The 24,871-nt window shown below is 47.0% G+C and overlaps 1 protein-coding gene across 2 annotated transcripts in view; it reads left to right on the plus strand.

Moving 5' to 3' along the window:
- Positions 1–20,722, plus strand: part of Fam124a (family with sequence similarity 124 member A) — a 55,281-nt gene extending 34,559 nt beyond the window's left edge. Inside the window, exon 4 of one of the 2 annotated variants that reach the window (XM_001080220.8) lies at positions 18,311–20,722. In XM_001080220.8, the coding sequence (XP_001080220.3) occupies positions 18,311–19,093 (783 nt within the window). In that variant the 3' untranslated portion in view covers positions 19,094–20,722. Of the gene's footprint in view, positions 1–5,261; positions 9,735–18,310 lie in introns of those variants that run through there. The other variant, XM_063274874.1, reaches the window with a different exon arrangement.
- Positions 20,723–24,871: the final 4,149 nt, after the last annotated feature.

Here is a 24,871-nt window from a genome sequence, read left to right on the forward strand (position 1 = left end):
TCGTCCTAGGCTGAGCACTCCTAACACTCATGGCCCTTTTGGGGTGGAAGTACACAGGCTTCTCAGCTGGGGAACTTGCTGATAAAGAGCCCTTAATTTGATCTTCCATACCACGGGGAGGTTTCTCAAGTATGTTCTCTACAAAAGATGCCCAGAGGTTTGAAAATCGTGCCAAGTCTATAGACAAGATTATGAATCTCTTCACCACCCCCTCCCCTTCTGCTTTCCACATGCCACAGGAAGATTGTTACAATCGGTGATATATTATATTAAGTAACCCCAGGGTCACCTAGAGATGACCGCTGTTGATAGGACCTCCTTGATTTTCAGACTTCCTTTGGAAGAATGTGGCTCTGTTATTAAATAAACACTAGCCTTTGCTCTCTAATCTTTGAAGTGTGAGAAAAACAATTCTGTATCTGAACACTGACAAATTTGTATGCAAAGTTTAACAGCCACACAGGTAAAAGTTAAGGACATGCAGAAGTCATATGTGTACTTGGGGGCCCAGGTAGAGGTGATGACTGTCATGAATTGTCTTGGTCCTTCTAATAGTGCAAAAGAAAGGACAGTCTAGAAGGTTTGGACTGGGCCCTGACTCACAGGAAACTCTGAAAGGATATCAAAGATGATCCACACATTTTGTTGACTATAAAGTCTACATAGGTGTGGGATTTTGAAGACCAATGGTTGAAAGAGAAAGAAAAAAAAATCTCTTCTTGGGACTAAGGAATGTAGAGTTTTTCTCTAAGCCAGTTGCAGCAAGGTAAATACCACAGGCAGGGGCAACAAATTGCACCTCCCAGTTTTGGAGAATGGTCACTGTTCACCTACAGAGAACAGCCTTCCGCTCTAACACAGCCACACACCTGCCCGTCTCTCTAAGTTACTTTCTAGAATAAAAATTTATATATCAGTCTTTAACAAAATTACAGTATTCAGGTCATAAGGGGAAGGACACTGAAGAAAGTTCTTTTTATTTTATGCACAGTTCTCTCTCTCTTTTCTTCTTTCTCTCTCTCTTTCTTCCTTCCTTTCTTTCTTTCTTTCTTTCTTCCTTTCTTTCTGTAACCAAGTATTCCTACAATCATCAATGCTCATTGCTGGGAGAGACAGAAAGTTAAGGGAGGAAGAATTTATCTGGGCTCACAATGTGAGAGTACACACAGCCCATTGTGTCAGGGAGGGCTTAGCCCCAGGAAGCTTGAAGCTGTGCCCTCTGGAGGCTGAGGCTGCCCACTCATATCTCAGCAGATCCGGAAGAGCCTAAGAAATGACTGCACTCCTGGTTCTCTTTTTATTTAGCGTGGGACCCCAGCAGGGACAAATGGTGCCAACTACATTCAGAGTGAGTCTTCCCTTCTCGGTCAAACCTCTAAGATTCTCACAGACACCTCCACAGGTCAGAGCAGGCACTTCTTAGTGCAATCAAGTTGACAGTCAGAATTAGCCATTACAGTTTCCTAAAACTCTCTTCAAGTATACTTTTTAAGATAAAGTTTTGAACCATGGATGTAGTTATACACTGTAGAAAAACTTTGATCAGTGGATGTAGTTATACACCATAGAAACCCTTGACAGCATAGTTCGCCAGCTGCCTTGTTTAGACTGAGACCACATTTAGCTTCTCCCCTCCTCTTCCTTGTCCAGACTCTGGATTGGAACCTCTTCCTCCTCTGTAGCTCTGTAGCTCTTCCAGAGGAGAGGGATTATTTGCTTTTTGGTTTTTTGTTTTTGTTTTCTATAAACAACACAGCCCCTCCCTGAGCTCTGTATTGCTCAAGAAGAGAAGGTATTAGTTAAAACAAGGTCCAGAATGGCTATAGTCCTCTCCGTGCATACTCATTTTGCATACTCATAAGTACATACCACATTTTTTAAAAAGATGACTGATCATTACACATACTCAGCAAGGAGAGGACAGCAACTCGATACAGAAGGATTTGAAGTAAAGAGTAATGTTGACGTGGGTACAGGCCTTGCCGCTCTTCTGAAGGACCCAAGTTTGGTTCGCAGCCTCCACGTTGGGTGGCTCACAACCGCTTGTAAGTCTAGCTCCTGTGAATCCGACACCTAATCTCTCAGGGGACCCTCACACTTGTGTACCAACCCATGACAGGCGCACACAGAAGAGTAAATAAAAATGCATCTTTCTACGATGTAAAAAGCAAAGCAGCCTTACACAAGAAGTTGCTGCCTGTCAAAATGAGCTTCAAGACAGAGTCCTGAGAATGTCTTCCCTGAGAGACATGGTACCACGCAGAGCAGCTGCCTCAATCACTTACATGCAGCCTGGACACTGACGAGACACTCAATCCCAGAGTACTCATAGCCACAACGCCGACAGCTGTCACCAACCTTCATGGCATTGCCTGTATCACACACTGCTGGAATCCTTAGGTCATGAGGAAAATAGATCAGGCCTAACTGTAGCCAGACTCAGCCAATCCACAGGGTGCCTTCTCCAGGCCAGGCACTGTGACCTCTGGATGCAGCCAAGCAGAAGTCACTGCTTTAGTGAGATTAACGTCTGCAGGGGAGGCAGATAGCAAAAACGAGGTATAATAAAAATTGTAGAGTATGTTAGGAGGTACAGGGGTTGGAGGATTCCATCTAGCTTCTAAAATTTCCACTGTGAGTTTGATTCTGTTCATAAAAGCAGAGTTAATTAGTCTGTCAGCATCCGAGAGTTCTCAGTTGGCTCTAGCCAAGCTAGAATTGTGCTTGTGTGTGCTAAGACACACACCAAAAACTTGGGAAATGTGGATAAACTCCTCTGGGATGAGAAGATCATACTCACTTTTCAAGTTCACTTTTCTGCCTTCACATAGTATATATTATACAAAATATATTGTTTTGAAAACTCCAAGATGCAGACCCTTCTTGTCTGAACTTGGTGCACTGCTTAGCTGAAGTATTTATTGTGAGAATTACGAGTGTTACCGATCTCTGTAGCTGCTTCGTCTGCTGCAATGGCAGATAACAAAGAAAAGCAAAGACAATACCTGGGACTGCAAGGCCAGGCTGCACATTAGTCACTGTGTGACTCCTCCTGTTTCCTACTACTTTCTAAAGCACTGGGCTGCCCAGGTTTCTTGTTCTATAAATTCCATGTAAATAAGATGGTTTCCAGTGTTGCCCTTCTCCGGATGGGTGATAGCATTCATGTAACTGAAAAATAATTTAATCGTCTATGAGAAACTACTTCCATTGAAGCATGTAAGTGGGGGCTGAGGATAAGGGTGAAGCTTCCTCTTCTGTGACAGGTGCTGTTCAGGTCTATATTTTGCCAAGACATACCCTCCCCAGAAGGCCTTGGCTGAAAGCCCCTCTACCCCATGCACAGTTATAACTGATGCAGCCCAGCCTCCTTAACTGTAGCTGGTGCACTGTGTTGAGCAGAGGGCTGACCCGGTCCAGCCTTCTGCTGTACCTACAGCAGACTGACCCAGTGTGGCTTCCCTGGATGTGACTGGTGCATTCAGGTTGTCTGTGCCCCTGGCATCACATAGACATTAGGAACTAGAGTTTGGAAAGAAAAACTACTCCCCTTTCTGGTGGCTAAACCCCCCATATGCAAAATTTGGAATGAGACAACAGCTGTATTTTCCACCAGGGAGGGGAAAGTGTCCCACTTTGAGTGGGACAGATCAGACTCTCACCTGCGGAGAGGAGACTAGAGAGCTGTAGGACAAGGTCTCGTGTCCCCACAGGTCCAAGAGCTTGTCTGCAGCCTCACAGCTATAGCTGTCTCCTCAGCGCATTAGCTACTTCTGTCATGGAAGGAACTTGTCAGGGAAAAGAGAGTTTCTTCTCACAGTTGAATGGGCTGCAGCCCATCCTGCTGGGTGACAAAAGCAGAAAGCAGCAGCTGATGTTGCCTCTGTGATCAGGAGGCAGAGAACCAACAGGAAGTGGGGGTGCAGCTATCACACCTCCAATCTCTCCCAGGGGCCCCTCTGTCCAAAGAGGCCTCACCTCCTAGATGTTTTCTGTGAGAGGGACCAAGTGTTCGAGCCCATGAACCCATGGGGACATTTCCCAACCAAAACCCAATGCTCTGCACAGCTGGAATTTAACCTCAAGTAAATGAATTCTCCCTTCTTCACAGTACACGTGGGTTTTTGCTCATGATAACCAACAAAGAAGTACACAAAATTCAGCACTGACCTCCATCTTTGGAGAGAACTAGCTATAAGGAAGGAGGGATGACTGTGTATTTTTACACAGGGGCTTGGCCTGGACATTAACTGCAGGCTAAAAGGCAGTCTCTACGGAAAAGATAACAATGTATTTTATTACCCTATGATGTGGTCTCTTCATGAGGAAAGTTTTGCAAAGTGTTTGCCTTCACTGCAGGCACATTAAAAAATAATTATGGGTTTAGGCTCCCAACCAATTGGACATCTAATGGAGCTCTCAGCCTAGACATTAGCAATGCAAACACTTCTGTTGGCCTGGCCCTCCGTGGCCATGTATGCTGACTGCCACTCACCCTTCAAAATCAAGTGTGTTTTTAAAAATATTTAAAATTTTATTTGCCTGCATATGTGTCTGTGCACCCCATGTGTGAGTGCCCAAGGATGATACCAGGGAAGGGCATCCGCTCTCCTGAGGGTAGAGTTACAGCCAACTGTGAGCTGCCATGTGGGTGCTGGGACTCGAACCTGGGTCCTGGAAAAGCATTCAGTGCTCTAAACTACTACCCTATATCTCTAGCCCTATGAAGTGTTCTGCCTCTTTGAACAATATCTTTATGTATGTGAGTGCTCTATTTGCATGCCTGCACGACAGAAGAGGCCATCAGACCCCATTACAGGTGGTTGTGAGCCACCATGTGGTTGCTGGGAATTGAACTCAGGACCCCTGGAAGAGCAGTCAGTGCTCTTAACCACTGAGCCATCTCTCCAGCCCCAGTGTTCTACCTATCACAGGATTCTGAAAGAATGAGCTCTAAAAGGAAAGACTCATCTACTGGACAAATGTATATTAGTCAGAAGGAGTACAGGTCCTCTGAGTCCAGCCAGTTGTCACTGAACTCAGCAATTCTCCTGTTCCATGTGAGATACTGGGTTTACAGAGAAACAGTGTGTGTGTGTGTGTGTGTGTGTGTGTGTGTGTGTGTGTGTGTGTGTGTGTTATATTTATATATGTGTGTGCACTTGTGTCTATATGAGTATACATGTGTATATAAACATATGTGTGTATATATGTGTGTGTATAAATATATATATTGCCATGTGTTGTTTGACTTTACTTAGAAACTGACACAGAGATGAGATTTTGCCCTCCCATCTCAGACCCTAGCATGTCTGCCTCAGAGTGTCCTCCAAAGCTGCCATCACGAGTCGTGCTGACCCTTGACTCTGGGACAGGGATAAAGGAGAATAACCACAGTCCAAGAATGAAGACAGCGCACCCTTAAGCGCACCGAAGGGGAGAGTATTTCCAACAGGGATTATCATTGCTTACCTCATAGTATGGAGATATCTTCAGCCAAAAACAGCTAATGGGATGCTCACTCCTGGGGAGGGAGAGCAGACCCTCTTCCTAAAACAAATCTCTACAGGAACCCCACACCACAGTTGCCACGGGGCTTCCTTGATTGAGTTCTCTTGGGTGTTACAAGCATCATTTCAATAATCTTTGTTATGTTGTGTGTCTAATAATCTCTCTATCTGCTACTTAGACTCACTTCAAAACTCAAACCATAGTTATGCTAAATGGCTCTACATACTATATGAAGGTGTAAAGACCACAGGGTTTACCTTGGCACTTTCACGGTCTACTGGCATGTACACAGATGATATTAATCTATTACATTAACCTGTGTGTTTAGTTTGGCTTGGCTTTCTTTAATTGGGGTGGTGTTGCACGGCACTGTCCTCTAAGCCACACTACTATCTTCTTGGCTTCAGCTGTGTCTGCTTGCAGACGATCATCACAGCTGGGCTTTTTGACTATTGACACTCCTTCATAAAACGACAGGTTGGGCAGACTCCTTAGACCACCACCTCATATAGCCAGCTCCTCCTAGCCAGGTGTAGGTAATTCTGCCCTAATATCACATGGCCTTGTGGATTGGAGGACCAGCAGAGTATACGGGCTAGGGAGTGAGGACTCCACAGTGTCCATGAGAAAACCGTCATCCATGCTGGATGAAGACTTTCTAGTGCAGATGCTTAGGAAGGTCCCTCATACTTCTGCAGTCATCCCTCACCCATGTTCTGGAAGTAAGTCCATTATGTTTGTTGGCTTCCCAGGGTAAAACCAAGCTCTTGCTTATCCATGGGACTTCATGAGGAGACTATAGACAATATTCTCCTCCACTCCCCAGAGAAAGAAAAAAAAAGTTCACATCAGATACTCAATGTGTTATTGTCACTGAGCCTCATGCTATTGAGGAAAAAACAGTGAGTAAATGATTTTAGTAAAGATGGGTTTGTCTATGTAGCAAACACAGGCAAACACAGAGGTCTGAGTAAGTCATTTCAAGTTTGTAAAGAATGAGAATTGGATATGATGTATATGCTATTGAAAATTCTAAGATCAAAGTCCAATACACTGATGTCCAACCAGTGGAGTTATTGATAGGTTCTTATTAAATAAAAATGTATGCTTGACAATGTCTTGCTTTTCCCAAGCTTTATGTAAATGTTGCACAGAAGTCACAGTGCCAGATTGGAATAAATAATCTTCTGTGTGTTCCATACCCATGGCCATGCTGATGTGCCAAAGGAATCAAAACAGGAGGGAGTCAGTGAGGTCCCAGGGGACTATAGGACATCTCAAATGTTCTATGTCTGTGGCAAGGCATCTATTCTCTTGTTTAGGAAGGCCATGAAGACCTCACCTGGTGATTCTAACCAGTGTCAGGTCTACAAGAAGTGGACCAACCCAAGAAATTTTCCCTAATGCTTCTGTGGTGGTTTGAATATGCTTGGCCCAGGGAGTGGCACTCTTTGGAGGTGTGACCCTGTTGGAGTAGGTGTGGCCTTCTTGGAGGAAGTGTGTCACTGTGGGCATGGGCTTTAAGACCCTTGTCCTCGTTGCCTGAAAGCCAGTCTTCTAGCTGCCTTCAGTACAAGAGGTAGAACTCTCCTGGATGCTGGAGATGATGATAATGGACTGAATCTCAGAACCTGTAAGCCAGCCCCAATTACATGTTGTCCTTTATAAGAGTTGCCTTGGTCATGGTGTCTGCTCACAGCAGTAAAACCCTAAGACAGCTTCCAAGCGAAACCACGGTCAAGCAAGGCTGCTACCTTAACTTCAAATGAAACGAACAGCTAGCCAAAGAGAGTCTGGAGGAGCCAAAGGTCACTCCCAAATCCAAGTGACCCCCGAGGACCAGATCTTCAATTGGCCTTAGCAGGAAAAAAATGGCTATTCAGGAGTAGTGCTGCACACCTTTATTCCCAACTCTCAGGGGCAGAGGCAGGTGGATCTCATTAAGTTCAAGGCCAGAATGATCTACATAGAGAGTTCCAGGACAGCCAGGGGACATAGGATTTGTCTCACAAAACCAACAGAACAAAGCCAGTTAATGGCCACCAACATAGTCTTCAACATCCAGCATAAAAATATAACCAAAGACTAAAGTGATTAGTGTGGTTTTAACAGTCCCATGGATTGCACTCCCTAAATATTATCCGCCACTCTCTAGAAAATATCACGTACACACCTATGTCTTACTAATGACTTTTCTTCTTGATAAGAAAGCCGTGTAGATGTAATACTTCAGAGATGAGCTCCGTTCAACACTGCAGTACCTACCTGCACCCAAGAGAGAGAAACCCACTATTGTTAACCTAAGAAACAAATGATGATTAAATGTCTTCTCTCTTCCTCTCTAGAAGCCATCAGGGAGGGACACCACATTGTGGTTCTAGATATCCTAACAGCTATCAAAGTGACTAAAGACAGATTCTGGGTTCATCACTATTGAGTCCACCCTTGGAGGCCAAGAACAATGAGGAGCCAAGTAGATAGGTGCTCTCGGGAGCCCATCAAGAGACTCTGATGGACTTTGATTTAAACATAGCCTGTGCTCTGGCTTGTCCTGATTCCCTGAGGCACTGGTTAGCTTTTTGTCAACTTGACAGAAGCTAGAGTTCTCTAAAAGGAGCACATCTCCTTTTAGACTGAGAAGATGTCCCCATAGAAGTAGCCTGCAGGCAAAACAATGGGGCATTTTCTTATTAATGATTGACTTGGAAGAGCTCAGTCTACTGTGAACAATGGTGGTCCTTTTATAAGAAAGCAAACAGAGAAAACCAGTAAGCAGCATTCTTCTATGACCTCTGCTTTTGGTTTCTGCCTCCATGTTCCCTCCCTGACTTCCCTTCATAATTTATTATAAGCTATAAGGTAAAATAAACCCTCCCCCCACACACACAAAGAGGGATGCAAACAATTGAAGAAATATTGATAATAAGAGTGGAGAGGAAGTTTCCAGAGCTCAGTCATTATCGAAGATGATTTTATAACCTCCCAATGTTATCAAAAGAAGGACTCTAGTCTTTCACAAGAAAGAATGGGGTCAGATCAGAATTAGCAATCTTTCCTTTAGATACAACCTCAGACTCCCACTGGAGTTTTGGTGTGACCGTTCTCCTCTGTGTCTGGTGGGGTGGGAGAATCCAGGCAGCTAGCCTGCTAACCACTCTCCCTATACCAGATTCCACCCTTGGCATAGGCACGTAGGTAGAAGGAACCAAGTTCGTGTGGCATGAATATGTAGAACCAGGACTTGAGCGTGTAGAAACTGGTGGTCTGTGGCCCATGAATGATGCTGTGTAGGCCCATAGAAGCCAGAGAAGAACCTACCTGCAGAGAACCTCGCAAGGTGCTTTGAGGTCTTAGTCACTGTTCTATTTCTGTCAGAAGTTGCTTTGACCGAGGCAACACTTATTAAAAGAAAACATTTAATTGGCGATTTTCTTTCAGTCTCAGGTTTAGTCCATCATCATCATGGTGGGACGCGTGGCAGCAGGGACGGTGCTGGAGCAGTAGCCGAGAGCTACATTCTGAGCCACAGGATGACACACAGCCAGACAGACAGACAGACAGGCAGGCAGGCAGGCAGGCAGGCAGGCAGGCAGGCAGGCAGACACTTAGAGAAGAGAGGGGAAGAAATACAGGGCCAGGTATGGGCTTTTGAAAACTCAAAACCTGCTCCCAGTGACACACTTCCTCTAACAAGGCCACACCTCCTAATCCTTCTAATTTAATGAGTTCCACTCCCCAGTGAGTAAGCATTCAAATACGTGAGCTAAGGGACCATTCCTATTCACTCTACCACAAAGCTTTCTTGATGCAACAGCCACTTATAAGCACTGTTGCTGACTTCTGATGCTCCCCCCTTTAGTTGCCTAGTTACCTTGCAGATATGCCTTTGGTACTGAGATCTTCTTAGTAGGACTGCTTGCCTACTATGTATGAGGCCCTGGGCTCCATCCCCAACATCTCCAAGCAAAACAAGTCAACTCCTAAATATGAATACACCCAATGCAGCTATAAAATATTAAAGGAAATTAATTCAGCCACAAAAGGCTCCTTTAAAGCAACTATTGCTAACATTTGCAGATTATTTTTTTACTAGTGTAATAAAATTTACAAATTGAACTGAAATCAGCTGAAGAGAAACTGACAGCATTAGGGGCCATGGAGGTGGTCCAGGGCTCAGAGCACTTGCTGTGCAAACATGAGGACCCACGTTTGAATCCCCAGCACACACATAAAAAGCCAAGTGTGGTGGCATATGCCTGGAACCCCAGTATTGGCAGAGAGAGACCAAGTGATTACCAGACAACCTATCACAGAGTGCAAACTTCTGGTTCTTGAGAAGCCCGGCCCCCAGGCAGTAGCACAGAGGAAGATAAAGAAAGACAGGAAAAGCCCTGCTCTGATCTGCACGTGTGTGTACAAGCACACAATGAAAGCTGACAATTCTAATTGGCTCAGTGTCATTGTCACGATTACTTGGTGGTGTGAAGAGTGGCCACAAGGCCTGGTGCCTGCCAGGCAGATGTCCTACCACTGAGCTATGTTCCTAGTCCTGAATATTTAGCTTCAAAAGTAGCTCTTGGGGGCTAGCAAGATGGCTCAGCAGACAAAGGCACTAGGTCCCAAGCATGATGAGCTTGGGACCCACATAGTAGAGGGAGTCAAGTTGTCCACAATTCTCCACACATGAATGGTGGCACATGTACATTTTTGTGCGAGCGCGCACACATACACACACACACACACACACACACACACACACACACACACACACACCCTAAATGTAATTAAAAGGAGTTTTAGATGTTTTTTTTTCTGGGGTGGGGGAAGTGTGTGGTTTTGTTTTGTTTGCTTGTTTTTCTGTATGTGAAAGCAAATTGAGAACACTTGCACTAATGACCTGAAATCAATCTTCTGGAAAATGAAAGATGAATTTAATTCCAGTTAGGACTGGTCCAGGTAGAGCCAAGGCTGGTCCCCAGCTCGGCAGAAGGTCTAAGGGACTTAATTGCTAAGAAGGGAGAGTCACGGATCAGTGAACAGTTCTGGGATTCTGTTCTAGTTCATGGTGTTCCTGAACGAGCGAGAGTAAGAGCTGCCCTACCCCCTGGAAGGTCATCTGCAGCTCCAGCATTTGCTCAGTTTCACTCAGAGACCCCAGGCCCACATTTGTCCTTCAGCCCGCATGTCCCCAGGAGGCAAAAATGGCTGATGTCGCTGCAGACAAATGCCATCTTGCCACATGTCATCATTGCCACAACTGAAAATGTGTTCATCCCTTGGGCCCTGCAACGCCGCTTGCCTTCTCCCTTGTCTCTGGTGAGAATTACCACCATCCTTCTTGAACATCAAGTTCTTCCACCCCGAGGTTCTCTGTTTCTGCCTCCACATCTTAAATACTGAGCACAAATGAGGTTTCCAAGTATTATTTAAGGTTTGTATTCACAGTTTCACAACGAGGAGAGCCCACACAGATTTCTGGCCAGGAGAGCACCTTAGGGTGGACTAATAGGAGTTCCTGACACACTCCCTGGGCATCTCATAGTAGCACAAAATGCTATGGCGTGATGACCCCAGTTCTGTAGAGCAGAGGCACTGTTACTAGACCAAGCCCTGTAGTCAACACTATCTCCCAGGTAAGTCAGGTTTACTAGGACAATTAGATCTGTCTTTACACTTCAGCCTGTCCAGTGACCATGACTTCCCATACTCTGAGGAAGACAGGGTGGAGTTCTTGGCTTTAACCTGGGCGTTCATTCTGAGAGAGCCATCTGATGGCAAGCACCCCAGCCTTCACATCACAAATGATCTCGGTAGCTCTCTGTTTTAAAGGAATGAACAGATGGGATTACAAGAGCAAGCTCCTAACGCTATAGAAATGGTTGGTACTGATGAAGTTCAAGGCCAGCAAGCAGGGTCTGTTGTAAAAACAGGTTTGCAGATAAGAACACGGTCAAAAGTTGTGGCAAAGGAGCTACGTCGGGTAAATTCCCACTGCTGTTTTACTTTCTAGACAGATGAACTAAGAAGACAAGTTCACTGCACCTTAGTCCAAACACTTGCAATGAAGGCCAAACGAACCACCACAGAAGGGCATTAGACAGAGAGGGAAGTGGTGGTTTCCTATCCCTACAGGTCTCTGGCTTCCAGGGGCCAACTTTTGGAGTTGCAAAGTTGCAAAGGCTTACTTCAAGTAGATCAACCAAAATGGTCCTTAAGGTTCTAAAACAGTCATGTGTTGTCATGGAAATTCGAAATCATTCAGAACATCGTCATTCAAGTGGCCATAGAAACAGGTATGGGCCCTTGAATAAGAAAGAAAAGGCTGTAGCATGAGGGGTCCTCAGCAAGGCAAAGAGGACATTTCTGTGTATATATTTGGTGCATGTGTCTGTGTGTGTGTATCTGTATGCATTATCTATGTGTATGTGTGTGTGTGTTTATCTGTGTATCTGTGTGCATACGTATCTGTATGCATGTGTCTGTATCTGTGTGTGTGTGTGTGTGTGTGTGTGTGTGTGTGTGTGTGTGTGTACAGGTACCACAGAGCAGTCCTGAGGGTCTGAGGACAACCCACAGGACTTGGTTGTCTCTCTTCACTATAGTAGGCCCCACGCATAGCGAACACTTACCCAGAGTCACCTCACCTGCACATCCTTAAGATAGCACAACCAGCAACAGTTTTGAGGAAAAAAAAACCATGTAAATGTCTTCATTAAAAGCGCTTAATCATAAAACACAATCAGAATAAAACCACAAGTTCCAGGTGGGTTTGTAATACCTGTGATGCTTAAATCTTTGTAGAAGTATTAACTCCAGAATGTGTACAAAAAGGCAGGCACTTTACACACAGAGTCTCAGCCAATGAGCATTGAAAGGTACCCAACAGTCACACATGGTGTGGTACAGGCCTACAATTCCAGCCCTCAGGGCAGCAGCAAGAGGATCTTGAGTTTGAAGCTAGCCTGGGTCACATAGGGTGTCCCTGGATACAGGGGTGGGGTGCTCATCAAAGAAATACAAATTAGCACAATGATGAAGTACTATTGCCCACCAGAAGAACTAAAATTAAATACAATGATAATACCAGATCTTGGTGAGAGTGTGAAGTAATTAAAATACATTTAAATCTTTGGCAGAATTGTACATTCATACCATCAATTCTGGAATATTTGAAAGTGTCTATTAAAACTAAAAATATGCTCACCTAGGGTCTAGCAACTCTGCTCCTATTCATGTGCCCAAGAGAATGAATGCTGTCCAGGAGAAGAGAGGTGGCCAGATCAATCTTCACAACATCCCCTTGCCCTTTGCCTCAGAGGCTGGGCAGGCATCTAAGCAGGCATGGATAGGAGAGTTCATGAAGATGTGAATGGATGAGCTTCTGAAGACACCTGAGAAAGGTGTGTTGGCTCAGGAGAACACTTCACTTCACCAGAAGTCTGCCTGTGCTGCCATCTCAGGGTGGGCTCATAGCTGGATTCTCTGTCAGAGAAATGACACTCCTGATAATTGGCTTAAACTACTGGCTTTTTGTCTTTTAACACTTACTTTATGTGTAGGGTTGTTTTGCCTGTATGTAAGTGTCTGTGCACCAACATGAGCGCTTGGTGCCCACAGAGACCAGAAAGAGGGTATCAGAGCCTCTGGATGGGAACTTAACAGACAATCGTGAGCTGCCAAGAGGGCTGAGAATCAAATGTGGGTCCTCTGCAAGAGCAGCCTGTGCTCTTAACAGTGGAGTCATCTCTCCAGCCCCCTTAAAGGGCCAGATATTTATATAATAATCCCCTTCCAACCTTCTACCTCAAAATGCCATGGGTTACAAATTGTAGCTGGCTTTCTCCACCTAAGTTTACCTATCTTTTCCCCCTGTCTCTTCCCTCCTCCTCCTCCTCCCCCTCCTCCTCCTCCCCCTCCTCCTCCTCCTCCTTCCCCTCCTCCTCCTGTTCCTGACCATTCACAAAGGAGCATAGGCTTTGACCATGACTGGCATCCTCAGAAAGCATATGAAAATCTTCTAAAGAAAAGAGAGGCAAGATGCAACATCTTTCTCTCAAACCAAGCCCCACTTTCTTATGTGGAACCATTTTGCAGTGGAGCCTCAGATTCTCAAGACTCAGTTACCCATTTTCCTTGAGATGCCCCTCATTGTTATTAATCCCTGATTTTAAAGGTATATCTTTGATTTATTAGACAGCAGACAGTGGTATGCTGAGCATGTTTACCCCAAGGACAGAGCAGGAGAGGATGCCCTTATTCAGAGAGAGGAGGCAGAGGCAGGGTTTCCTGATCTTGAACAAACAGGGAGACACTCTGAGCCCCTGGAAGGGAGAGCTGGTGACCTCTACTAGCACTTACTGAATGGCTCTACCCACGTACGGATGAGCCTCTTAAGACACCTGAGGAAGGTGCTTCAGCTCAGGAGAACCTTTCACTTCACCAAGTCTGCCTGTGCTGCAGCCTCAGGACGAGCTCCTAGCTGGATTCCAATTGCCAGTGACATGAGAAGCAGAAGCAGCTCTCCCTGGCTGGCTGCCTTCCTGTGGCAGATTAATTTATGCATGCTGTTCTGCTCTTTGAGAAAGTTCCTTAAATAGTGAGGAAAGGAGCTTGTGAATTCCAGTGGGGCATCCAGCCCACGCTGCTCCACAGAGAAGGGAGGTGGTGCTGACTTCACACCATCTCTGCTGTCACTGCTGGTGCTCAGGAAGGCTGCCCCTGAGAGCTGGCAGCCAACAGTGAGGACACAGCTCCTGTTGTACTCTGGGAAATCCCACTAGGGCAGAGTTTCTGGGTTTGCTCTTAGCCCCATTGTTCCCAATCAAGCAGAGAGGCTGGAAACAAAGCCAGCCCCAGGGAAACAAGTCAGAGGCTCCATCCTTGGCACAGGTGGACTGCCTTTAGGTCAGATGAGATCCCACTGGGGAAAGCTAAAGAATAGCCACCAGCCTGGGTTCAGGTAGATGTCCCACGGTCGTCAGCCCTGGCCCTAGAGTCTCGAAGATGTGAGAAGGGTAGGAAAAGCTCTGCAGCCTCCTTCCCAAGCTCTCACCCCCGGATGCCTGCCGTTATCCACAGTACTGTGCCAGCCTTGAGACACACACCCAGCAGGCACCTCCACTGTGCAGGTTGCACTCCCCAGCCAAACAGAGCCACTGCCAGCCTTCATCAGAGCAGCACGGTATGGGGTTTCTCTGGCTTCCCGGCTTCATGGTGCAGTAGAAACTAGAGAGACCACCTGTGGGCTTGTTGGAAGCATGAACAGCCCTGTTCAAGTCCACAGTCTCCAGCCTGCCATGTTGGACTTTAAGCCAAATTTAAATCCACCGGGCTACGTGAGAGAGACAGGTTTGAATGTCCCATAGCAGTCACTTGACTGGGAACCACAACAAGCCCATTCTGTCTTTTACCCGGCCAAGCTTAAGGATGGTGAAAAGCATCTGTCTCAAAACCACCAGCAGCTGTGACCTTGCTCCGCGCACTTGGGTCTTGTATCATATTCTTTAAGCATCCATAATTTCAGCTCTAAGAAAAAGGTCTGTGTGTGTGTGTGTGTGTGTGTGTGTGTGTGTGTGTGTGTGTGTGCATGTGTGTGTGTGTGCGCGCGTGCATGCGTGGTGCATATATGTATCTTTGTGTGCCTGTGCATGAGCATATGCATGTGGAGGCCAGAGGTCAACATTGGGTGTCTTTCTGAAGCTCTCTCCACCTTATTTTTTGAGATAGGGTCTCTGAACCTTGAGCCCACCAGTTCAGCTAGGTTGACTAGCCAGTCAGCTCCAGAGATCTGGCCATCTTCCTCCCCAGCATTGAAGTGACAGACACATGTTCCTGTGCTTGTCTTTTTTTACAGGGCTGCTAGGGAATCCATCCAGTCATCTCCCCCACTTCACACCACCATCGAGCCATCTCCCCCACTTCACACCACCATCGAGCCATCTCCCCACTTCACACCACCATCAAGCCATCTCCCCACTTCACACCCCCATCCAGTCATCTCCTGCACTTCACACCACCATCCAGCCATCTCCCCACTTCACACCTCCATCCAGCCATCTCCCCCACTTCACACCACCATCGAGCCATCTCCCCATTTCACACCCCCATCCAGTCATCTCCCCCACTTCACACCTCCATCCAGTCATCTCCCTACTTCACACCTCCATCCAGCCATCTCCCCCACTTCACACCACCATCCAGTCATCTCCCCCACTTCACACCACCATCCAGTCATCTCCCCCACTTCACACCACCATCCAGCCATCTCCCCACTTCACACCACCATCCAGTCATCTCCCCCACTTCACACCACCATCCAGCCATCTCCCCCACTTCACACCACCATCCAGTCATCTCCCCCACTTCACACCTCCATCCAGTCATCTCCCCCACTTCACACCTCCATCCAGTCATCTCCCCCACTTCACACCACCATCCAGTCATCTCCCCCACTTCACACCTCCATCCAGTCATCTCCCCCACTTCACACCACCATCCAGCCATCTCCCCCACTTCACACCACCATCCAGTCATCTCCCCCACTTCACACCACCATCCAGCCATCTCCCCACTTCACACCACCATCCAGTCATCTCCCCCACTTCACACCACCATCCAGCCATCTCCCCCACTTCACACCACCATCCAGTCATCTCCACCACTTCACACCTCCATCCAGCCATCTCCCCCACTTCACACCACCATCCAGCCATCTCCCCCACTTCACACCACCATCCAGTCATCTCCACCACTTCACACCTCCATCCAGCCATCTCCCCCACTTCACACCACCATCCAGTCATCTCCCCCACTTCACACCACCATCCAGCCATCTCCCCACTTCACACCACCATCCAGTCATCTCCCCCACTTCACACCACCATCCAGTCATCTCCCCCACTTCACACCACCATCCAGCCATCTCCCCCACTTCACACCACCATCCAGTCATCTCCCCCACTTCACACCTCCATCCAGTCATCTCCCCCACTTCACACCTCCATCCAGTCATCTCCCCCACTTCACACCACCATCCAGTCATCTCCCCCACTTCACACCTCCATCCAGTCATCTCCCCCACTTCACACCACCATCCAGCCATCTCCCCCACTTCACACCACCATCCAGTCATCTCCCCCACTTCACACCACCATCCAGCCATCTCCCCACTTCACACCACCATCCAGTCATCTCCCCCACTTCACACCACCATCCAGCCATCTCCCCCACTTCACACCACCATCCAGTCATCTCCACCACTTCACACCTCCATCCAGCCATCTCCCCCACTTCACACCACCATCCAGTCATCTCCCCCACTTCACACCACCATCCAGCCATCTCCCCACTTCACACCACCATCCAGTCATCTCCCCCACTTCACACCACCATCCAGTCATCTCCCCCACTTCACACCACCATCCAGTCATCTCCCCCACTTCACACCTCCATCCAGTCATCTCCCCCACTTCACACCTCCATCCAGCCATCTCCCCCACTTCACACCACCATCCTGCCAGAAAGACACCTAGTTTTGACACACCCATGTCCTAGATTGTGTGTGATTCAGGACCCACTTCCACTCATATCCACTCTGCCCCAGCACCCTCAAAGGTCGACCACCACATTCTCTACTCTCTCTTCTTTGTTTTGCCTTAGATCCTTTCAATAACTTTTTTTTTTAATCATGTGGTCAAACCAGAATCTTTTCAGCTGTAGCTCCCCCTCCTTTGCCCGTGATAAAATCTCAATGGATATATTCTACACCGAGCAGTAGCTCCTGGGTGGCTTGTGGAAACCAAGTTCCTCATTAATGGGGGAAGTGGGGTTGTCTGTTGTGAAGACACCACACATCTCAGCCTGCCAGAAGGAAATGCCCCTTCTAGTAAAACCCTGGAAACACCTTTTTATTTTAGGTTTTGTCAATCAGAGGCGCCAATCCTAAATAAATTCAGACCTGTTGTCCTCTAGTCTGTTGTTTAATGTAAATTTTCATTATCAGCTTGGGATCACTGGGAAGAAGCAGGGGAGGTGAAATGAGCCTGAGCAGAGGCCCAGTCCCATGCAAAAGATCCTGGTCAATTGTGAAGTCAGCAGGGCTGGTGTGTGCAAAAGGAGCAGAGCTGGGTGTCGGAGGGTGATGCCATCTTCCCCACCACCCATCCTTACGACTCATCAGGAGGCAACAGTCCCCTTCCTGTTCCTAATCCCTGAAAGGCCAAATGTGAATGAATGCTGACCCCCTCCCCAAAAGCCCCTCTTTTGTGGAAGACATTCTGCCCTGGGAAACCTCCCTTGCTGGGTCTTCTGCTAAGGTTGGAGTGTATCTCAGTCTGGGGTGGGAGGACAGGGGAAGTACAACTGGCCCCTCATTGTGACAAGAAATCATATTGCTTAAAGTCAACACGGAGTGTACCCACCAGACTAGTACGAAGAATGAGACTCTCCTAGAAATGTGGAAGAGTGTAGGTGGCATTTTTTCTCCCCTCAACTAAAGCCCTGCTGCGTGATCCAAACTGGACAGCAAAGACAGAGGTAGCAGAGCGTTGAGCAGTGCAGGGAGACTTTTAGGGCTTCTCGTCTCCCCGTGTCTGCTTATCCAGGGTCTTGCTCCTTAGTACATTCCCATGTGGGCTCTACACAATTCAATACCCTGTCGGAATGAGGAGCCAGCTGTACTCAGATTGGAGGTAGCTTCCTAGCCAGCGTTGGAGTTCCCAATGATTGGCAGTATGTTTCATGCTGCATTTAACAGTGAGCCTCAATGTAGCCTCTGACTAATGGAGCCCTCTCTCCACAGGCTCAGAGGGCACACAAAAAGGGACCCAAGTGCAGCAGAGCGCATCACTCCTCTGAGAAGAAGCCTCATTCCGCTCCTCCTGCAGCCATCGACACACCAAACACAGGACAGGGCAGCAGCCAGACAGCCCTACGTGACAGCCCATCCAAACAGATGGCCCCACTCCCTGGGAACAAACAGGAGTATAGCCCACAGTTGAACACCTCCAGTCCTGCCTGGTCTTTCCAGAGAAGCAAGTCTTTGTTTTGTTTGCCCAGTGGAGGCACCTCCACGACTGAACCACAGCCACTACTAACTGGTTCCCAGAGACACAGCGCATCAGAGTGGAAGCCCAGCCGCCTCATGTCCATTGATGACTTAGAGGGGGCCCAAGAGACAGATGTGGACACAGGCCTGCGGCTGTCCTCCTCAGACCTGTCTGTGGTCTCTGCATATTCCGCCCCCAGTAGGTTTTGCAACACAGTAGAGGCATCCCTCTCCTCTGAGGGGTGTAGCAGCCGCTGGCCAGCACACAAGAGTCCTGAGAAAGGACCACTGCCTGCTGCCAGTGAGGTGAGCCCAGATACGGCCTGTGTTTCTCACCCTCTCTTCACCAAAGGGTCTCCTAGCCCTGCAGAGATAACTACTCCTGGCCTCTCAGCTTCTGGTGCCTCCTTGCTCACAGAGTCATCCACACCCCCGCCATGTCATGACCCCAAAGCCACACAGGGTGTCCAAGACATAGTACTGCCTCCAACAACAGTTGGTCCCGAGGCTGATGACATGGAGGAGTTCTACATCTGAGAGCGCCATGGCTTTCAGACAGACTCAGTCACAGGAACCACTATGCCCGGCTGGCTCTTTATTTACAGGGTGCTCTCAGTCCCAATTGCCAGCTCTGAGAGAACTTAATTCTCTGTCTAGGGAGACTGTTAGCATGCCAACCACGCCCCTATCCTTAGCTGGCAGGTGCCATATTTCTAGAAGTTCAGAAAAGAAAAAAAAAAGAAGAAACACATTTGTATGGAAATAAATTTTCGACACACTTAAATCATAAAATCTATTTTTAAATGTTCAAAAATACAATCTAATGCTTCCTATAATTATTTGAAGTGAAAAAGAAAGCATAGTCAGAGATGACTGATGATTTTTCATACTCCAGAAGTAAAATAACTAAGGCCAAAATGTTGACCAGAAAAGGACACAGTGACTGATCCAGGGTCAGTGTGCAGCACAGAATGCATGCCTTCCTGGTGCCCAGGCACACAGGGACCCAGGACCCGAAAACCCACAAGTACTGCTTTCAGTGGATGGTTCATAGCACAGCCACCAGCCCACAGCAGACAGCAGAACGCCTTGCTTTGAAGCCACTGAGCACTTGAAAGTCTGGGCCTACACACAACTAGCTAACAAGCCTTATAGACAGCGTGAGTCATCAATGCCTTGCACACTTATAAAATAACCTGAGTTAGGAAAACTAGTTTTGCACACTCTTCCTCAGGCAGCTCATGGTGGTAAGCAAGCCTGTAGACTGTCCCCCCTGAACTGATGTGTGTAAGAGAACTCAATGCCTGCAGTTACAAATAGCAGGTTTGACGTGCGCTGGGGAAACAGGTGTGAGATTCTCTGACTTTAAAAAGCACACACTTTAAAAGGGCTACATACATCTCTCCATAAATGACCACAGCCATCTTTTGTATTTTGTAGCACTGTCTAAACAGTTAAAATGGAACATTTTTGGCTGTCCTTTTGATTGTACCTGTGAGCCAGTGCCCTGTGCCCCAAAGTAGGAAAGTGTGTGGTGCCGCCCCACAGGGCCAGCCTCCAGTGAGTGCACTGGAGCCTTAGGGAGAGCAGGCACTGCAGCCACACCAGCGTTCCCCATTTGTTGTCCGTTGCTGCCACCATGTGAATGGTGACTAGACCATCCAGTAAGGCTATGTTTACAACCCCAACCTCACCAAATGCCAACTTCTGGCATCAGGAGCAATGCCAAATTATCCCCAGATTCTGTTTATCCTTGGGACAGAAAAGCATGGGTGTGTACCATTCCCTGCCCAGTGTGGTGCTTCCTGTCTCCCCACTGGAAGGGCCCACAGCAGCTCAGATGCAACTTCAGAACCTTTCCAGCAGGGCCTTCAGGCTCGCTTCCCCATCACCGTCCATCAGCCTCAGGTTCACCATCCTCACAAGGAAAACCCAGGGCTCTGACCTGCCTCAAATACTTTGGACTTCCCAGGACTCCGAGTTCTGCTCCTGTGGAAATCAATAAAACATGATCTCGTCTAATTCTGGATCGGGATTAAGCCAACTTCTGAGAAGGGCTAAATACTGAATATTTTAAAGTTTGTCAAACCATGGTTTAAACTTTAGCCAACTGTGTTGCTATCACTTCTATTGCAGCATGAAAAATAAAACCTGTGTGAACGGAAATGGCTGAGCTGCAATCAGATTCTTCTCTAAGAGCAGGCGGTGGCCAGTATTGGCTCAAGTGCCAGCTGGAGAGCCCTCAAGACTGCTGCGGAAGGTTGGCTCAGGATTCCAGCTGGCCTTCAGCTTAGGTTTTCGAAGCCTCTGCTGGGCAGTGGCGGTAGCAGCAGCTGCTGATGGTGATGAGGAGGAGGAGGAAAAGAAGGAGGAGGAGGAGGAGGAGGAGGAGGAGGGGGAGGAGGATGGGGAGGATGGGGAGGAGGACGAGGATGATTGATGAGGATATTTGATGATTGATGATGATGATGGTGATGGTGATCGATGATGGTGGTGGTGGTGGTGGTGGTGGTGGTGGTGGTGGTGGTGGTGGTGGTGGTGGTGGTGGTGGTGGTGATGATGATACTCGAAGAACCTTGATTTCTCAGGTCAGGCCAGTGGCGACAGATCCACAAGCTCAGAATGCAAGGGGATGCTCTCTTCGAAGCTGATTCCTGATAAGTCCCTATAACTCACCCCAGCCCAGAAGTATGACTCCAAGTCAAAAGCGAATAGTGATAAAAACATGTTAATCTCAGAAAGGAGGAAAAATAACTTAGGGGTAATGGCAGGCCTCTGGGACAGGATCTAGTGTGTCACTGCCAAGAGTCAGGAAGGTAAAAGTGAGCGTCCTGGATCCCTGTGATGGCATCTGCCTTGTTCCTCACAGTAGCCCTGCTTTGGCATACTCACCTCATGCGGATCGCTTTGGAGCCCAACTCCAATCTCAGCATTTCTACTCTTTCCTCTGTGAACTCACACACACACACACACACACACACACACACACACACACACACACTCCTGTCTGCCAAACTGAGTGACCCCCAAAAGGTATCAGATACTACATAGAAGAAAGGCTTGTGAGTACCCCTTCCCGCTGTAGCCCACTCCCAGGCTCGCCTGGACTGGCATGGGAGATAGGAGGAGTCCACAGAGGAGTAACTTCTGTGAAACCTTGCTTTCAGCCTGCGCTAACCAGTGCTGTCCTCCCGGTGCTCCCCAGTGGATCCTGACTCTTGGGGTAGCACCGACCTTACGACAGATACTGGAATCCAATAAATGACACATAAATTTGTTCAGCTGAAAATGTCGAGATGACCTCATAAGCTAGCCCTCTTCAAAAGTGGGTTCAGTGATATAGGAAGTGTCTGTCTTATCATTCGCTTTATGTTGTCCTGTGAGACCCAATCTCTTTCCTCCTTGACCTGAAACCACCCCACCCCCAGCTGTGCCCGGGAGGGCTGACTACTGAATGCCTTGGTCAAGTTTACACTATAACCCTTATTTGCTTTGATTCTTAATTACAGCCCAGAGTGTCACTTGGTCCTACACTAGGCACTACCTGGTATCTGCTTTAAGATAACACACATGTCTCAGTGTGCTGCCAACTGGACTGACACTACAAAAATCACCTTGAGTTACATCTGTTGGTTAAGTATGTATCACAGGGACCCATGGGGACAGGGATGACCCTCTTGTGATAGGAGGAGGGGTGGTATTTAACAAATTGGCTTTACTGCCGGTGTTTCTTGAGTCTTAAGGCCCAAAGAGGAGGAGCATCACAGCAGAGGAGGACCACCTTCCTTGAACTGTGTGGGCCCCAGGGAGACCAGATGTCTGTTTTTAGCCAAGAATGCTTTAAGTATGTGGCTGTTGTCTGTATCCCTGGAAAACCAGAAGAGATGTCTGTATTTCATCCAGCCCCTTCTCCTTGTAATGAATGAATACTCTAGTCTGTCAGCCTTCAAGCACCTGATCAGACTAACAGAAATAGAAAAAAAATTTAAGGACAAATGAAACCAACTATGGAGGAGGACTGTGGGCATGCTCAGTGCTTTAGCGTTGGCCTATCATATCTGGGGCACCGGGTTCAGTCCCAGCATTAAAATTAAACAAGAGATGGAGAGATGGCTTGTTGGTTCAGAGTACTTGTCCTTCTTTCACAATCCCTCTCCTGACCTTCATAAGTACCAGAGCACATGTGTTTTTAAGTACACACACACACACACACACACACACACACACACACACACACACTGGCTAAATACTCATACACATAAAATAAATCTAAAAATAATAAAAATGTAAATAAGCTGTGGGATCCTCCTCATGGTACACCCTGACAACAGCGCCAGCAACAGTTCTTGCAGGGAGCACCAGGCCTGGATGTCAGTGGAGCTCTGGGAGTAAGTGGACGGTGGTCTCCTCCCAGGTCCTGTTGCTCCATGGGAGTGCTCTTTGCTGGGTTACACCTCTCCTGGGTCCCCTAGAAAGGCTTGAGAGAATAAAAGTGAAGCCACTGTTGGGGGGGAAGATTCTCAGGGGAAATACACTTTGTCACAATTAGTTATTGCAACAAATAGATTTATGAAGGACCAGGAACCTGACTATAAAAATTATACATAAGTGTATTATTCCAGCCTTTGTCAAAGGCTTCTTCTAACTTGAGGACATGGAGGGCTCGCTACTGAGTGACTGTAAATGCCATATTCCCTACTAGTAGATAACGCAGGCAAAGACGAACAGTAGCATTGGTCCCTTGGGTCTCGTCAATGAGTACCCCCGTCAGTTGTCTGCTTGTTGTTGTTGCTGCTGTCATTGTCGTTGTTTTGGGTTTTGTTATTTTGGGGGTTTTGGGGTTTTCATTTTTTGTTGTTATTTCTGTTGTTTGGTTGGGGGTTGGTTTTGGTTTTGTTTGTTTTGTTGTTTGGTTGGGGGGTTGGTTTGTTGTTGTTTGGTTGGTTTTGTTTGTTTTTGTACAGGAGGCATGCCACTACCAGTAGTGTATTCCTTTCAGACAGAAGTCCAAAGACACTTGGTGATGGAGAGGCTGCTCCTTCCTTGCCCCACGGCACCCTCCCTGAATGCTCCACTTGGGACAGCTAGAGTAAGCTTTCTATTGCTGTGATAACCACCATGACCACAGGCACATTGTGGAGGAAGGTGTTCGTTTGGTTTACACATCCCAATCAGTCATGAAAGGAACTCAGGAACCTGAGGCAGGAGCTGATGCAGAGGCCATGGGAGGATGCAGCTGACCGTCTTGCTACCTGCAGTAGCTTTCTTCTACCACCACAGTGGGCTGAGTCCTCCCACATTAATCGTTAATCAAGGAAACCTTCCACAGACCTGCTCACAGGCAATCCGGTGGAGGCGTTTTCTCACTGAGGTTCCCACTTCCCCGGTGACAATGATGTGTGTGAAGTTGACAAAAGGCAAACCAGCACAGGACCAAAGTCCCGCCTCCAGGTGCCTGGGCCAGCCACCCCCACCACTTCCATTCCTTTAGGAATGTCTATGACAATGATCATATAAGTTTAATGACTGGAAGAACCTGAAGCACTGGAGTCATCACATGTACGGTGGCCTGCCAGGGACCATTTGCAGGGAGAAACTTCCAGGCCAAAGGGCCTCCCTAAAGAAGACAGTAGAGAGCGCTGGTGCCGCCTGGCGGCCACTGCTACCAAACACAAACCCTGTACCCCTTTCAATCAAACAGATCAGAATGGAGAGAAGGCATTTCTTCTCCATTTATTATTCTTCCATTTTCCATTTTATTTCTTTACAAAGTACTGAGATAAGTCCAATCATACAAATAGGAATAGAAACTCAGGGCCAAAAAAAGAAGTCTACAAATATATCTAGCAATATAAAGAAAAACATAACTGCTCTAATGATTGTCCTGAAAGCCAGCAAAAAGAGAAAGGTAAGCAACTTTATAACTGTAAATATAAATATTCATATATATGCATACATACATATACATACACATGAATATATAGATAAACATGCTTATGTATATAAATACATATACACATGTATAGATATACAAATATATGTATATGTATACATATATACACATACAGGTATATATACAAATACATATACAGATACACATTAAAGATATGAATGTACATGTATATATGTATATACACACAGATGCATAAAGCTAACATACATTCATATATGTATACATGTACAAATTATATACATATATGCACATACAAATACAGATACACATAAATATATGTATACACATACATATATAGATACATATACACACATATGCAGATGCACACATGTGTATATACATATATATACACATGCAGATAC

This window comes from Rattus norvegicus, chromosome 15, assembly GCF_036323735.1.
Source record: "Rattus norvegicus strain BN/NHsdMcwi chromosome 15, GRCr8, whole genome shotgun sequence".
Taxonomy (NCBI): Eukaryota; Metazoa; Chordata; class Mammalia; order Rodentia; family Muridae; genus Rattus; species Rattus norvegicus.